This window comes from Tursiops truncatus, chromosome 1 (genome assembly GCF_011762595.2).
Source record: "Tursiops truncatus isolate mTurTru1 chromosome 1, mTurTru1.mat.Y, whole genome shotgun sequence".
Taxonomy (NCBI): domain Eukaryota; kingdom Metazoa; phylum Chordata; class Mammalia; order Artiodactyla; family Delphinidae; genus Tursiops; species Tursiops truncatus.
The window spans coordinates 174,739,049-174,755,724 of record NC_047034.1 but is presented as its reverse complement, the minus strand read 5'-3'; the positions used below and the strand labels follow the sequence as shown (position 1 = coordinate 174,755,724).

At 46.9% G+C, this 16,676-nt stretch overlaps 1 protein-coding gene across 17 annotated transcripts in view; it reads left to right on the top strand.

The window, feature by feature from the left end:
* The first annotated feature begins 51 nt into the window (after nucleotides 1–51).
* The window catches only part of CLCN6 (chloride voltage-gated channel 6), a 28,675-nt gene continuing 12,050 nt past the window's right edge, over nucleotides 52–16,676 (top strand). For 3 of the 17 annotated variants that reach the window (XR_004522905.2, XR_012328009.1, XM_073795931.1), the window contains exons 1-14: nucleotides 55–296; nucleotides 1,086–1,145; nucleotides 6,215–6,280; nucleotides 6,637–6,702; nucleotides 7,275–7,341; nucleotides 9,120–9,226; nucleotides 9,855–9,981; nucleotides 10,633–10,700; nucleotides 11,716–11,774; nucleotides 12,640–12,772; nucleotides 13,579–13,692; nucleotides 13,966–14,132; nucleotides 14,671–14,797; nucleotides 15,409–15,459. Coding sequence is in view for 11 of the 17 variants with exons in the window: in XM_073795931.1 (XP_073652032.1) it covers nucleotides 210–296; nucleotides 1,086–1,145; nucleotides 6,215–6,280; nucleotides 6,637–6,702; nucleotides 7,275–7,341; nucleotides 9,120–9,226; nucleotides 9,855–9,981; nucleotides 10,633–10,700; nucleotides 11,716–11,774; nucleotides 12,640–12,772; nucleotides 13,579–13,692; nucleotides 13,966–14,132; nucleotides 14,671–14,797; nucleotides 15,409–15,459 (1,299 nt within the window). In the remaining 6 variants the exon portion in view is untranslated. Of the gene's footprint in view, nucleotides 297–621; nucleotides 934–1,085; nucleotides 1,146–6,214; nucleotides 6,281–6,636; nucleotides 6,703–7,274; nucleotides 7,410–8,986; nucleotides 9,227–9,854; nucleotides 9,982–10,632; nucleotides 10,701–11,715; nucleotides 11,775–12,639; nucleotides 12,773–13,578; nucleotides 13,693–13,965; nucleotides 14,133–14,670; nucleotides 14,798–15,408; nucleotides 15,460–16,676 lie in introns of those variants that run through there. The other 14 variants (XM_019930865.3, XM_073795938.1, XR_002175489.3 and 11 more) reach the window with 12 other exon arrangements.

Here is a 16,676-nt window from a genome sequence, read left to right as displayed (position 1 = left end):
CAACATGGCGGCGCCCAGAAGTCTCGTTGGAAGCCGTCCCTCCACCGTCATGTGACGCGAGCCCTCGCCTCACCCGTCTGCAGCCACTCCCAGTCTCCGTCCCAAGCTCGAGAGGGCCACGTGACACTCCCGAGGCCAGTCACGTGAGGCGCGGATCCTGGGTGGGAGGGGGTTGGCGGAGGGGTCCAGAGTGGCAGTAAAGGAGGAAGATGGCGGGGTGCAGGGGGTCCCTGTGCTGCTGCTGCAGGTGGTGCTGCTGCTGCGGTGAGCGTGAGACCCGCACCCCAGAGGAGCTGGTAAGAAGCGGGTGGAGCCGGGCTGGGGAGGGGGCGGTTGCTAAGGGACGGCGAGAGGCGTTGCCGGGGGTGGGGCCGGGCCGAGCTGGGCCCGCAGGTAGCCCGGGTGGGGCCTGGGGACCGCAGCCTGGGCTCTCGAAGCATCTGCCCGGCTTCACGTGCCCAAGTCTTGGGTCATTTCTCAGAACCCCTCCCTGGAATCTGAGGGAGAACCCAGGCCAGCTTCAGTTAATCCCATCCTTATATTTTTTTATTTCCATCTGAATGGAGTTTTGAATGAAACGAGCGTTTTCGGAGTGAGCCCCCTCGCTGGACTTTGTGCATATCATGCAGCTGGCTTAGTTTCTCCAGCCCTTTCTCACTCTATCCCTCACCCTTTCTGGGTCACTGATAATCCAGCGTCCCTCTGCAAAGCACCCTGGGAAAACTTGAGTTGTGTCCCCAGAGTTGACAAGTCCCTCCTGATTTCAGACTCGGCATGTTATCAGACGGAACCTGAACTCTTTCCCCCTTAAACTGGCAAGTGACATCTTTGAAGTGTCCTGACGATGAGAGGTTATTTGGAGAATGTATAAGTAGGAATGAAGCGGTCACCTGACGACTGTGGATCCCCACCACACTACCCCCATCCCAAAAGGTTTTTTTTTTTTTTTTTAGGTCTTTTTCCCATTTGATGATAATGGCTCCAGATGATTTAGAAACTAGTAGCTGGTTTCAGTAAATACTTCTGCCTCTTTCCACTTTTAAAACCATTAAAAAGGTCTTCCTTCTCTGGATCTGTTTTTCTAGACCATCCTTGGAGAAACACAGGAGGAGGAGGATGAGATCCTTCCAAGGAAAGACTATGAGGTAAGTTTCTTAGATGCTGTCTTGGGTAACGTAAGTAGTGAGTGACCTCACTTCAGAGCGAAGCATTAGGATTCCAGCCAGAGATGCTCTTTGACCTTCTCTCCCGGGGAGTGAGTGGGTAAGATGTAACTTCTTTGTGGGAAGGGGCCTGTTTAAGAAGCGCTTTTCTCACCTCAGCCCCAAAGCAGGGTCTGGGTGTGTCTCCAGGCTCTCATAGATCTGTGGCACCTTAACCTGGATAGAGCATGTGTTTGCCATTAGACTGTTTGCTTTTTTACAACTTGTAGAGACCCAGAGTCAAAGCCACTGACAGTGTTTGCTAGTAACAGGTGTGGGCCAGTTCTCTTCTAAGAGAACTGGGTTTTCAGATGATTGTTTCCTGCCCAAACAGCTTCTCTCAGAATTGTCAGTGCTTGGTTATAGTTCCAGATTTCAAGCATGGGACTCTGAAAGTGTGTGTGTGTGTGTGTGTGTGTGTGTGTGTGTGTGTGTGTTAAGGCCAGTGCTGAGGGAGTGCCTTTATCATTTAATCAGTTTATGATGACATTTCTATGATTTTTTTTTCTTTTTTTTTTTTTTCTATGATTTTTGAAATGGCAAAAACAAGCCATGGTTGTGATAGAGGATTCGTAAATGATTTATAAAAAGAAGCTAGGGAAAAACCCATAACACTGCTCGTTAAAAGATGATTATTCACTTTACTAAACGTCCTTTTCCATGTTTTTTTCTTAAGTAACAAAGTGAGACTCTACTAAATACACTATTTTAACATGTTTTCCCCTCCCAGTTGATAAGAATTTTTGTAGCAATAGATACTTTTCTGTAATATCTTTCTAAATAGGGGAATAGCATTTCATTGTGCCACCGTTTCTTGAATCTGCCTTCTCTATATTATGAACTGCATCGTTGTGACCATCCTTTCTTGTTCATCCTTAATTGCTTTCTTAGGATCAATTCCAAGAAGTGGGCTTAGTCATGTCTATGTTTAATGCTTTAAAGAAAATGTCAGGTAGACTTAAAAAAATCAACATCCTAGAGCAATAACATACCCAGACTAATTTTCTTTCTAATATTTTATCTTACTCTGGCTGTAGAATTTAGTGTAACTATTATGATTTACAGCTTCGCATGGAATTTTTTAAAAAACTTTTATTATAAAGAATTTCAAACATAGACAAAAATAGGCAGAATAGTACATTGAAACCCCCTGTACTCATCACACAGCTTCAGCAGTCATTCAGCTCATGCCTAACCTTGTTTCATGTAGGCTCCCATCCACTTCCCCCTTCCCATATTGTTCTGAAAGAAATGCTATACATCACATCATTGCACCCGTAAGTAATTCAGTGCGTATCTCTAGTATATGAAGACTTTTTTTTAGCATAACCCAATACCATCTTCATACCTAAGAAATTCACGATAATTCCTTGATATCAAATAACCAGTGTTCAGATTTTCCAGTTGTCTTATAAACGTCATATGTACTTTTTAATAGTTTGTTTGAATCAGGTTCCAGATGAAGTCCTCACATTGCATTTGTGTGATATGTCTTTTAAGTCAAGTAGGTTTAAGATGAAGTAGATTCCACCTTCATCTTTTTTTTTCCCCTTGCAGTTGACTTAAAATAACTTCAGGAGTCTAGAACGTGCCAACTGTACCACAGTGGTATAGTGTAATGTGCTGCTCTGAGTGCATTTAATCAATCAAAAAGCACTGTATCCACTGATGTATTGTCTCATATTTCTTAAATATTTGTTTGCTTGTACATAGTTGAGAGACTTGCAGGAATAAGTATAAGACAGTCCATATTGTGCTGTCATCTTGCATTCCCTCATTGAGCCTGAGCCTGGTGATATCATCCTGACTGTTGCTATGACTGGCACTGTCTCAGCTTTCATTCTACTCCTGGGAGCTCACTACGGCATCTGTGCTCCATTCACCTACTGTATCCCCGGCTCCTTCACTCCTTTCACTATATTGCACTCATATTTGTAATGCATTTACTTTCAGCTGATATGCATATTTATGTGAATTTTATGGGCTAATGTTCTTTTGTGTGAGTCATTAATATTTCTCAGTTAACCATCTCTGCATATGAGCTTCTTGAGAGCATTTGCTATGTGTAAGAGCAAACTTAGCTAGGCACGTGATCAGAAAAGCCTGCCCAGATTTTATTTATGAGGGATCAACTAGAAAACCCTTCTTTTGAAGCTCTTTCTAAAATGTGTTCTTTCTTGCCTTAGAAAGAGTTCATTGCACATACTTGACTCTTTGATAAGCTGGGGGTCTTACAAGATGTTAGTCCCTGTTGCTTTTTTTTTTTTTAATTGAGGTTTGTAGTTTTTTTTTATTTTATAAATTTTTTTTTTTTTTTTTTGCGGTACACGGGCCTCTCACTGTTGTGGCCTCTCCTGTTGCGGAGCACAGGCATGTGGGATCCTCCCAGACCGGGGCGCGAACCCGCGTCCCCTGCATCAGCAGGCGGACTCTCAACCATTGCGCCACCAGGGAAGCCCAGACAATATCAGATTTTAATAACAGATCATATAGTTCATTGGTACCCGTTTACCAAGTGTCAAACTTTCAGCTAATTTATTTAAAAAAAAGAAAAAAAGATTGGTGTTCTGGTGTTGCAGTTGTTTCTAAATGTCCCTTTTAACAGCTTTATTGAGCCATAATTCACATGCTATACAATTTACCCATTTAAAATGTACAGTGCAATGTTTTTTTAGTATATTCACAGAGTTGTGCAATCATCGAAGGAATTTCAGAACATTTTCATCACCCGGAAAGAAACCATGCACCTGTTAGCAGTCACTGCCCATTCTTCTTGCCCCTGACCGTAGGCAACCACTAATCTACTTCCTATCTTTATACCTTTGCCTATTCTGGACATCTGCAAGCGTTTTCAATGTTTATGGAGTCACAGTGTTATTAGAACCATCAAGCAAATAGTTAATTGCCAGTGATTTTTATACATATTTGGTATGAAGGATAGTCATATTTTCAACATGTCAGTTTTTTTCTGTTGGTTCCTAGAATGTGATGTCACTTAATTGATTAAAAAATATATACGTGTGTGTATATATGCACAAACGTATGTGTGTGTATACATACGGCTGACCCTGAACAACACAGGTTTAAACTGCTCAGGTCCACTTATATGCAGGTTTTTTCCAATAAATACAGTGCCTGTATTTTCATTTTACAGATATTTAAATTAACTAAGTGTGGGGAAAACTTTGTGTTCCATTAGAGATCACAATATGTGGAATCGAAAGAGCTAGTATCCAAACTGTTTCAGCTTCTTGCCCTTGGGTGAGTCATTTATCAGTTTCTTCATTTTTGAGGCAGAAATAGCAAAATTCGGATTTTCGACTGTGTGGGAAGTCGCTTCCCCTAACCCCTACGTTGTTCAAGTGTCTACTATATGTACGTATATGTGTAGGATCTGTATGTGTATATATGTATAATCATTAAATACATATATATATTTAGTCATTCACGGATGGGTCTAGTTTCCCAGCAGAAGTATAGTTTACAGATCGAGTTTTTGTTGTTTCGTAATCAGGAAAACAATTTTGTTTCTAATATAAAAAGCACACCATGTTTGCTGGGAGAATTTTAAATCATATCCAGATGTGAATGCCTCCTAAAACACCAGAGATAACCACTGTTAACAGTTTTCCCAAATGTTTTGCATTGTATGCTGACATACAAATCTTAATTTTATTTAATCAAAATACGATTATATTATACATTTTATTCTGCATCTGCCTTTATTTATTTTGCATCTTGCCTTTTTCACTTAATTTTTGCACATTTTCCCCATCTGTCTTTGTAGACCTGTCAGAATTATTTTATAGCTATATAGTCTTCTGTATCTGGGTGGATGATAACTGATTTAATCAGTCGGCTCTTGTTACTCCAGGACCCTTTAACAAAAGGAATTTGGACTTTGGGTAGTCATATAAATGGAAAAAACTGTCACGTGTCACACCTGTGTTTGTTTGGCTGACTCAACTCCTGTCTGGGAGTGTGGCCGCCGGGCCAGTGTCCAGTTTGTTCACTAGCTGACATGTAGGTAGCAACAGGTTATGGGGAGAGAGCACACAGAAGACTGTTTTCCTTTGGTGCCAAACTGCTGCTTCTCATGCAAGATGTAGAAATAAAATTATTTACTTTGAATTGTTTCTTGAAATGACTCTGGCTCACCTGCAAAGCGTTTGCAGAACAGCTGTGTTCTGCGAAGTTTAAGGAAAACAGTCTCCACGTTTGTCTCGTGACTAACCTCTTTTTCACAGACACAAACTGCAGAAGGTACTTAAAATTAGACTTTCTAAATTAATTTGGTTTTGGTTAATTGGAATATTTGTTCATCTAATAGAGTAAGTTGGGTAACACTAGTGACAGCTGAAGGTCTTTTAATGTTTGGCAGAAACAGGACACTTAAAAATATGTAGTTTAAAACTTCTTGGGACTTCCTGGTGGCTCAGTGGTTAAGAATCTGCTTGCCAATGCAGGAGACACGGGTTTGAGCCCTGGTCCGGGAAGATCCCACATGCCACGGAGCAGCTAAGCCCGTGTGCCACGACTACTGAGCCTGAGCTCTAGAGCCCGTGAGCCACAACTACTGACGCCCATGCGCCTAGAGCCCGTGCTCCGCAACAAGGGAAGCCACCGCAATGAGAAGCCTGCGCATCGCAAGGAAGAGTAGCCCCCACTCGACGTAACTAAAGAAAGCCCGTGCGCAGCAACAAAGACTCAACACAGCCAAAAATTAATTAATTGATTAATTTAATTTAATTAAAAATTAAGCAAAAGACTTCCTAAAGCGTGAAGTATACACCTAAAGCGGTGCTGCTGAAATGTCCGTATAAAGCAGATTGCGATACTGCAGGTCTGACGGGGCTGAGGGTGTGTGTTTCTAACAAGCTCCTCCTGGGTGCTGCTGTGCCCACCTGTGCTTTGAGTGGCAGGAACTGGGAGTTTTATCCCTTTCCAGGTTTTGGTAATTCTTCCTATTGGCTTGGGACTTTTTTTTTTTAACTCACACGTCCCTCTTTCAGAGTTTGGATTATGATCGCTGTATCAATGACCCTTACCTGGAGGTTTTGGAGACCATGGATAATAAGGTGAGTCCTTTATTGATCTCTTGGGACCAAGTAGGTCTTAGGACAGCTTCTTTTTCTGTTCTAAATACTCAAGTAAATTTCTTTACCCCTTGGCCTCTTAACCCTTTTCATGAGATATCTGCATTTATTACTTAGTCGTTCAACCTGCCAACCAGAGTGCCCGCTGTCAGTGCTCCTGGCCCGGCCCTTAGCGTTCTTCATTCTTGCATTGTAAAGCACCTGCCACCCCAGACATCATCACCGTGCTTGCTGTCCATATGGAATTTAGTCTAAAACTGGTTGGCTGAGATGTATTCCCTCCCTGCTGTCATCATAAGCCTGCAATAAACGGAATCATTTCTTTCCTTTGTGAACAGAAAGGTCGCAGGTATGAGGCGGTGAAGTGGATGATGGTGTTTGCCATTGGAGTCTGCACAGGGCTGGTGAGCAGGCGGGGCGTGGGGAGACGATGGGCCAAGGGGCGGAGGGGGTCAGAGGGCAAGCTCCAGCCGGCGAATAAGTTCGTTTTTATAACAGAGACTGCCTTACCCCCCCCCCCAACTCCTTTTTTTAAAATCATAATCCTGACACTTTTTCATACTTCTCTTGCCACGCAACTCTGATGCCCTTTAAAGCACGCAAAGGCTTTTTGAAACTGCGTTTGGAAAGAGTGGAGCAGGCCCTCACACACGTCTGTACTGTTCCTCTCCAAGCACCAGTGGTCTTCCTTGGTCTCCGATCTTTTTTACCATCCTTTTCCCTCTGTGCTTTAACCCTCCTTCTGACAACTTAGCTGCACCCCTTTCTTTTGTGCTTGGAGGGGCCGTGGCGCCAGGCTCAGGTGGGACCCTCCTGTAGCCACAGTGACTAAGGAAAGCCTGTTCACGCGTGGCCTGTTGGTAACATTGGTGCAGGTGACCAGCGAGAACAGGCAGTGGGGGGAAGGGGCGGTGCCTCAAGGGGAGTGCCTGTGACAGCGGGGAGACCTGGGTGACCGCCCACGTGCTCTTCACAGGTGGGTCTCTTTGTGGACTTCTTTGTACGGCTCTTCACCCAGCTCAAGTTCGGAGTGGTGCAGGCGTGTATCCTTTTCACGGGTCTTGGTGTTTCCGGACGTCAGCAGTTGCTGACTCTGCTTTCCTGTCTAGAAGTGAGTTTAACAGCAGACGTGATCTTTGAAGAGCTCCGTATTAGCCACTTGGGTTTGAGGTTTTTCATTATCATCGAAGGACATGAGAGGAAGACTTTAATAGAAAGGTGCTCATGTTCATGGTTAGTAAGACCTGAAGCACAGATGCCTATTTTCCCTGATCGATCTATGAATTCGTTGTAGTTCCAATGGAAATTCCAGTAGATTGTTGCTGGAACTCAAAAAGTCTCTTCCTAAATTTGTGTGGAATAGTAAAGAGCCCAAAGTAGCTGAGACAGTTTTGAACAACAGACAGGGGAATAGCCATGCTAAATGTCAAGACATATAATTTAAGATACAGTCATTGAAACAGTATCATATTGGTGCGGGAATACCCAATTAGACCAGTGGGAAATAATAGAGAAGCAGAAACTGGCCCACACACATATAGAGATGTGGTGACTGACAGAGTTAGTCAATGGATTAGTTAATAAAAGATGCTGGGACATCAGTTATCCACCTGGAAAAATACAAAATTAGATTCTTTGTACTATAAATTAATTCCAGATGGACTGAAGATGTCAATAGGCGAAACAAAACTTGAAGAGACGATGTAATGTTGAGAGTACAGAATAATTTCTAAGGACTCCAGGAGGCACAGAGTGAAGGGGAAAAGATCAATAAACTTGACCACATCAAAGTAAATATTCTATTTATACACACACAAAAAAACCCCAAACAACAATAAAACACCATAACTAAAAAACAAGTTTACAGCCTAGGAGAGGTTGTTCCCGTGCATTTAAGAGACAAATAATTAGTATCCAGAATAGAGGGAGAACTGCAGCTCAGTAAGAAAAAAGCCCAAACAGCCCAATAGAAGAGCAAGCAAAGGATGTGAACAGGCAATTCTCAGAAGAGGAAAATTAGCCGATAAGTAAACCTGTGGAAAAGTGCTCACCTCACCACCAGCAGGGAAATGAAAATCAAATACATAGGAAGGTGCACCTTCCTAACTCCTGAGTTTCTGTTCTAAATGTGGCCCTCAGACATGCACAGAGATGTTCATTGCAGCTCTGTGATGGCAAAGGATTGAAATCCCACCAAATGGGAGAGTGGGAAAATTGATGTTCACATGATATAGTTTTATGTAGAAGTCAAAGTAAATGAACCAGAGCTTTTCCATCAACATGACTAATTCTCAGAAAGCGTTGAGGGAGACGAAAAAGGCAGCTGTAGAATGTGCATCAAGTGCAATGCCATTGTTTTAATTTTAGAAGCACCTAGAACAATGTGGACGCACATGGAAACTTGCAGGGGAGGATGCGCAAGAGTTTCAGCTTAGTGGTTTCTTCCAGGAGAGAGGGAGGGAAACAGAAAGGGTTTTGTTGTTGTCGTCGTTGTTTTTAATGGTGTCTGATGTTTTCATTTAAAAAAAATACCTGGAGCAAATGTGGCGTAACACTGAGATTTGTCAAGGCGTGGGCTGTGGGAGTACAGGTGCCTGTACCTTACCTCTCATAATGTTTGAAGTATTTCATAGTTTAAAAATGGTTCCTAATGTAGGAGACATCTCAGGCAGTTGTGTTTTTTTTAAGTTTATATACGGAGAACAGGAGGGTGTGCAGTAAGCAGCCACCGTGCTTCAGAAGAGGAGAAGCTGCCTCACTTCAAGTGACGGTAGGACCGCCCCAGCTAGCGGGCACGGTTTCCTTAACCCCATGTCTGTAGCGGTGGAGGAGTGCAGCCAGAAAGGCTGCCTCGCCCTGTCCCTCCTTGAACTCTTGGGTTTCAACTTGACTTTTGTCTTCTTCGCGAGCCTTCTTGTCCTAATTGAGGTGAGGTGGTGGGGTGTCGCCTTTTTGCTCATGAGGTTTTGCTCTCATTTTCTCCATCTCCATTTTCGAAATGTCAAGAAACTGATTTAGACTTCGAATATAGATTCCCGTAGAAAAAGTGGTCTCTCGTTCACTTAGAGATGTTTTCTGAAAGTGGTTTCAGCCTCTGGTGAGATTAAAGAGGAACAATCTAGACGAGAAGGTTGGTTTTCGACCTTGGTAGCACGTTAGAAATAACCTGGGGAACGGTAAAAATGACTTTAAATAACTTTAAAATACTTCAAACTTAAATGCTTTAAACTTCAAAAGACTTTAACTTTAAAAGTGACTGATACCCAGCTTAGACGAATGAGGTAAGACTCTCCGGTAGTGAAGGAGGGCATCGATTGTTGAAAGGCCCCCCAGGTGATGCTGAATCGCCAGGAACTTGCTAGAAATGCATCAGACCTACTGAGTCAGAAGCCCGGGGGGCAGGGGCAGCCTCTGGTTTCACAGGCCCATGGGGGGCAGGGGGGTGGGTGCTGCTCTGGTGAAGAGGGTCAGTTCGCCCTCTTTGGTGAGGCTGTCTAGGGTGAACCGTAGACCCAGTGGAGTCTGAGTTTCTGGGTGTACCTGCTCTCCCCATCAGCCAGTGGCAGCGGGTTCTGGGATACCCGAGATCAAATGCTATCTGAATGGTGTGAAGGTGCCCGGAATCGTGCGTCTCCGGACCCTGCTCTGCAAAGTCTTTGGAGTGCTGTTCAGTGTGGCTGGAGGTAAGGAGGGTCTTTTCTGACCTTTATCCTTGAAGCGTTCAGGGGACGAAGATGACAAGAAGCATCATGTGTGTACACTGAGTAGGTTCGGATTTGAAGGCCCCGGCCTCAAACAGGTTTCTGCACTGTTTGTTGATGGGTTATTTTTTAAATACAGATGCTCTGAATTAGTTACCATTCAGAGATATCTGACCAGCACACCACTGAGTCTTGAAGTAGAATGAATGTCTAATTGGTTTGTGGAGTTGGCTTTTAGCAAAGTCAGCAAGTTTTTGTGCCAGATAATAAATATTTTATACTTCGTGGGCCAAGAGGCAAGAAAAGAAGCTGTTAGGTAGGTGCTTAAACTTACATGACCGCTTAAAATGTATCCATGTGAGAATGTAAAGACCATTCTGAGCTCTCTCAGGCTGTATAAAAACAGGCAGCAAGGCCGTCTTGGCCCACAGGCTATGGTTTGCTGACCCCCGATGTAGAATTTCAAGATTATTTTCTCCTGTTTGATGGGAATTTGACTCACCCTTTCTCTTACAAAGTCATAGGATCATCTTTGTTTTATAGTTGTCAAGAGAAAGGTCTATGTAACAAAGGTCTCCTGACCCAGACCGTTCTGTGCTCACTGATGGCCTCCCCCTTTTCCACCTGTTCCAGGGCTCTTCGTGGGGAAGGAAGGCCCCATGATCCACAGTGGAGCAGTGGTAGGGGCTGGCCTCCCGCAGGTAAGGGTTGATGGTCTGCGGGGGCGGGTTACCCCTGCGAGTGGGCCTCCTGCACAGGGGCGTGTCTGTGGTTGAATTTGGAAAAAATCCATCGGGAGCATCCCAACACGGCTTCGGAATCTGCTGTCACTTTGGGTTGACGAGAAAACGATATGGTCTGACTCCCAGGAGAGCAGGTAGCTGGTACCTCGAGGCTTTGACGAGGCCCTGCTGAGTCCTAGGAGCAGGAATGGGACAGAGAGAAAGTCTGTTCAAATGAAAGTCACCCGGTGCTCCCACAGCCTTTGCCAAGCACATCCACGCAGGGTGGCTTTGTGGAGCGTTTCGGGAGAGGCTGGAAGCCTTGGCTGAGATGGTCTCAGGCGCAGGTCTATGCTGATTCCTTTGGAAGCAATGCGGGAGTAGCAGCTGCTGTTCATTAGTGTTAGGTGCTGTCCGGGCCAGACTCTCATATACTGGCTCCTTTAAAGCCACCTCAAGGGTGGAGTTGCCCTTATCATCTTCTTTCTGAGATGAGGAGCTGAGGTTTAGGGAGGCCAAGGAGCTCGCTCAGGACCCCAGGCTCCCGTGCTCACGGGCTGGTCCACGTGGAGAAGTCTCAGTTCCCTATGAACTGTCGCTTAGGGACGTTTACATCTCATGTTCTAAGGGGAGGGAGTTGCTGTGCGGCGGCCTGAGATTTTGTCGAGCAGGTTACGAGTTGGCCCCCTTGGCCCTTCCTCGGTGACTCTGCCCCATGACGTCTGCAGCAGCTTTCAGTTCCGCCTAACCCTTCGCTCAGCAATTTCCCCTTTTCCTATTGGACTCGCTATGGACAAAATGCAGTTTCTGAGGGGCCTAGAAATTGGGGGGCAGGAAAAGCAGTTCCTCCCCAAAGCCGCCTCTCTTCCCATCTGCTGCCCCGGACTCCTTCTCGCAGTCCCTGCCCAGGCACGCTCAGGCTACAGGGACTCCCCGGCGCTGTGGATGCCTGCAGCTTCGGGCCCCTCTCTGACTTTGTTTTCTCTTGTTCTAGTTTCAGAGCCTCTCTTTACGGAAGATCCAGTTTAACTTCCCCTATTTTCGAAGTGACAGGTATGGAAAGGTTGGAAATTGGGGTGTTTTTTGGAAAAAACGAGCCGTTCATTTACTGCCACTGAGACCCTACACTTGCTCTAGTCCGGCTCACACTCTCCCCTGCTGGGCGGGCTGCGTGCAGAACCCGACCATCCAGAAGGAGGTGGGCTTTGAATTATTCTTCTGAAGGTTAGGAGCACAAGGGCCAAGCAGGCATCATGGCTTCCATTTTGTCGTAACGTAGGGCCTCTAGAAGCATCTCAGACAACGAAGAATGTGGTCCAAGATCGAACATACGACCAGGGAAGTCCACAGGCATATTATCAAGGATGGAGTTTATTTGCTTGGTCAGCCACGTCTCGGGTTTGGAAGGCTGCTTCTGGGCACTCTTCAGCCCGTGGGATTTGCGTGTGTTACTGACCTGCACACCTGGCAAGGCCCTTGCAGTCAGGGGCCCAGGGGCCGGCTTGCGGTCCGCCTTCTCGCCTCGGCGTTCCTGCCGGTCACTGTCACCTGCCCCTCTGCTCACAGCCACACTTGTACATTTTCTCTGGTGCTGAGCTTTCTGGAAGGAAGGTCTGATGAGCCAGTGGCTCAGCGGTGCCACCAGAACCCTCCAGCCTGCCTCCTGAGAATCCATGTTGAGAGTCAACGGACGTCAGGGAGTCCCCCCACCTGGCGGAGCTCCTCTGGGGAGAGCGTTTGGCTCATAGGTGAACTGCTTTGGCTGCCGAGTTGCCTCCCCAGAGACCTGCCCTTCATGAGCCCTGACTGTTCGTGGGTCTCGAGGTGTTAAAATGTCAGTGCATAAGGAAGTGAAAACTTGCCTTTCGCAGCCTGAGGGCTGTTTCTCAGATAAACCGTCTCTCTTTTCTGTCCTCAGAGACAAGCGGGATTTCGTATCAGCAGGGGCGGCCGCTGGAGTCGCTGCAGCTTTCGGGGCCCCCATTGGGGGTACCTTGTTCAGTCTGGAGGAGGGCTCATCCTTCTGGAACCAAGGGCTCACGTGGAAAGTGGTGAGGAAGACCTTCCCCTGAGCTTAACCACACCCCCCAGATTTAAACTGGACACCTCTTACCCGTTACATTTACCAGTAGTTTTTTTTTTCCTCTTTTACTGTTTACCAGAGTCATACTTTAAATACAGTTACAAATGTCTGGAGCAGAAAAGGTATACCATGCAAACACTAACCAAAATAAGGCTGGTGTAGTAGTTTCTTAACGTTAAAGGAGACTTTGAGACAAGGGGAATTACCAAAGTGAATGAGGGACGTTTCACGGTGATAAAAGGCTCGATTTAATCGATAGTTTTAGTTAACCTGTGCTTCTGATGAGACCAAGAGAGTTGACGTTACTGGAAACTCCTTTGCTCTAGACACCCATAACCTCCAAACTGTGGACTTTTCTGTACTTCCCATATTAGCACCCTTCCCATCCTTAGTCAAGCTGCTGCTCTTCTCTCCTGATGAACCATCCGACCCGATAGGTGAGACCGGCTGTGGTCCCGATGTGAACCCCCGTCTCCTGCCTCAGGGGAGCACGTTCTTCCTCTGGTGTTTACTGTTCCTTTTTTGGCACAGGGTCTGGTGCATAGTAGGCTGTAAATGAATAGTCCTTCACAAAAGGCTGAATGAAAACTCCTAATAGCCTGATTTCCAACTTCTCACACTTGTGGTGTATCTACTGCCGTGGTCACCAGGGCCCTGTGTCCAGACCTGGAGTTGGCCGGTCTCTGTGCAGAGCAGGAGGTTGGTGGGGACACGTCTGGGAGGAGGCAGGACCTGTCGCTATCGAGTGTTCTTGTTTTTTCACCTATCCCCTAGCTCTTTTGCTCCATGTCTGCCACCTTCACCCTCAACTTCTTCCGTTCTGGGATTCAGTTTGGAAGTTGGGGTTCCTTCCAGCTCCCTGGATTGCTGAACTTTGGCGAGTTTAAGGTACGTTTTGTCCTTGCCCCCCAAATTTCTTTCTTGACCCGTGAAAATTGCTCTTAAGTGCCAGAGAGAAGCTGTCAGAAGGGTAGGTGCGTCCCTGCCCCTGTCGTCTCCCGCATGCCCTGTGCTCAGTGTGGGCGGGATTCCAGCACTGCTTTGGCTCTCGTAGGGAGAAGGCAGGATCGCTTCTCGTCTCTGTCTTTTTCTGCTCCTGTCCCTTCCTGTTCTCATGGGCACTCTGGTTTTTCTCTCTCCCTCCCTTGCCCCTTCTCTCAGTGCTCTGACTCTGATAAAAAATGTCATCTCTGGACAGCTATGGACTTGGGTTTCTTCGTCGTGATGGGGGTCGTTGGGGGCCTCCTGGGAGCCACATTCAACTGTCTGAACAAGAGGCTTGCGAAGTACCGTATGCGAAACGTGCACCCGAAACCTAAGCTCGTCAGGTACCCACGCAGTCACCTCCCCTCCTGCCGTGGCCCCCAGGCCCTGTGTAGACCAGGCCATCTCTCCCGGGGAATGGACCCCACTTCCCACACCAGCTTTCATGTCATGTCTAAGACTGAAAATGGAAACCTGTTTGTCAGATGGGCCAAAAGACTGAGGCTGAGCTTAATTTATATCAGAGCCACTGGCTCACTCCCAGCCTCTCTGGACTTGGCCGCCAGGACGCATGGCAAAGTCAGTATTGGCCCTGCGAGGGGTGCACTCTCACTAGACTCTCGCCCCAGGACTTAAAACGGAAGGCCGTTCATTCCTCGGAGAGAGATGATGTGGCCGCAGCAGCCCACGTTACTGGCTGCCCACTTTTTACGTGGAAATTGCTGGAATGCAGCGAGTCACTGATAAATTCTGCTCACGTGCTAACAGCAGGGGCTGCTGTGCGTGCTCTTGGGGGAAAGGAGGGCTGGAGGTAGGCAGTTTTTGAGGTCCCAGGACCAGGTGACTTTTTATCCACAGTAACGGCTGCGCTTTGCCTCCTAGAGTCTTGGAGAGCCTCTTGGTGTCTCTGGTGACCACCGTGGTGGTGTTTGTGGCCTCCATGGTGTTAGGAGAATGCCGACAGATGTCTTCCGCAAGTCAAGTTGGTAATGACTCCTTCGCACTCCAGGTAACCCTGGTGCACCTGCTACCTTTGTCCTACACACGCGAAACAGAAGAATCCGGAAATGTATGGCTTGCCTCAGTTCAGAGCTAATAGACGTGTTGGGTTCATTGTTCCACACCTGATTCAGATTGCCCGGGGTGGGGCGGGCGTTGTAGTAGTCTTGTTACCTAAGAGAGGATGTGCACCAAACTTTCTCTTTCTCACTTTTGTGAACAGTCCTGGCTCTCATAGAGGGAACTCCTCTCCCACTCCATCCCCACCCGGCCCCCTCCGTCCGCCCTTCCCCCCCGCCCCCCCCCCCCCCCGACCCCCGTCCTTCCTTCCCTCCCTCTCTCTCTTTGTTGAACAAAACTAATTGGAAACAGACGTTCAGGATGCTGACTGTCTGCTTCTCCTCCGAGCCTCAGTTTACTCTTTGACCCCCCCCCCACCCCTGAAAGGTGCACGCCAGCCTCACCCTCGGGATGTAAGAGGCACCCCTCAGACGGGAGAAAGGAGTGCCTGCCTCAGGGCACACGGTGGTCCTGGCTCGTCCTGCGTCTTCCAGTTGTTCTGGCTTTAGGCCATTTACTGGCATGCCTCCTCTTTGCATTTTTCTCCTTTTCCTTTCCTAGGAGTATGTGACGTTTTCTAGCACCTTTCCCCGAAAGAGCCGGTTGAGTGAGGTAGGCATTGGAGCTTACTGTACCCTGTGTTTTTCAGTCCAGTCCGGTGGGTCTGAGAGCCGGTCTCTAGGGTGGAGGCTGGAGGTTCTCTAAGTACATGTCTTGTTGCCTCCGGGGAGCCACTCGAGTCCCTCTGAGCCCCTTTGGGCTTTTGTCTTGAGTGGCTGCCTCTTCCTTGTCCCCAGGAACAGTCAGTGAACGGCTGGAATGTACTAGGTCAGAGGTCAGAGGTCAGCAAACTGCGGTCCATGGTTTTTACATTTTTAAAGCGTTGGGGAAAAAAAAAAAAAGAAGGACGTGTGACAGAGACTGTATGTGACCTGCACAGCCTAAAATATTAACTGTCTGGCTCTTCACAGGAAATGTTTGTTGATCCCTGTTACTGGCTATTCCCCAAGGCCACCTCTTACCAGACCAATATTTTCCAAAGTGTGTTCTAAGGAACATTGATACACGTGATTCAAGAGCAAACAAATGGAAAAGGATTCTGTGGTCAGATGGGTTAACCAGAGCTGAGTAGGTTTCTTTAATACAGGATTTCTCAGGGCCTTTAAAGTTCCAGTAAGTGTTAGGAATGTTTGGAATGTTCGTAGTGTGCCAGGTGTTCTACTAAGCACTGTACATACATGACCTCATTTAGTCCTTACCATTGCCACGTTGGCTAGTATTGTCCCCATTTTACAGATGAAAAAACTGAGGCAAACTGAGGCCTTGCCCGAGATCACCCAGCTAGTAATATATAGCATGAGGTGGGTATTATTCCCATTTCATAGATGAGGAAACGGAAGCTTCACAAAATTAAAGACCTTTCCCAAGGTCACTAGAGGGTGGCAGTGTGAGAGTCAAATCCACCTGATCATGGAGCCTGTTCTCTGCTTTTCACAGATCCACCGATTTCCAGCAAGTGCTGTGATCCTTCTGTATGCGTTTGACCACAGGACTCTTTCCAGAGCACCTTCAGGACTAGGTTCCTCCAGGCATAGTTTGGGAAACACTGCATGTGCTGGTGACTAAGCTGTCGCCTCAGCTTGTCCCCCCTTCACTGTTCCGCACACGCGTCTCCTTTGCCAGCTCCTCCCTGCCAGGTTCTGCCGATAGGGGGCGCTCTCCTGTCTCCTACAGCAGCCTTCATCCGGCCGTGTTGCCCAGCCAGGTCCACCTGGTAGGGTTATACAAACCCATCACCTGGTATTGTTACAGGGTCCACATAAGGGCAT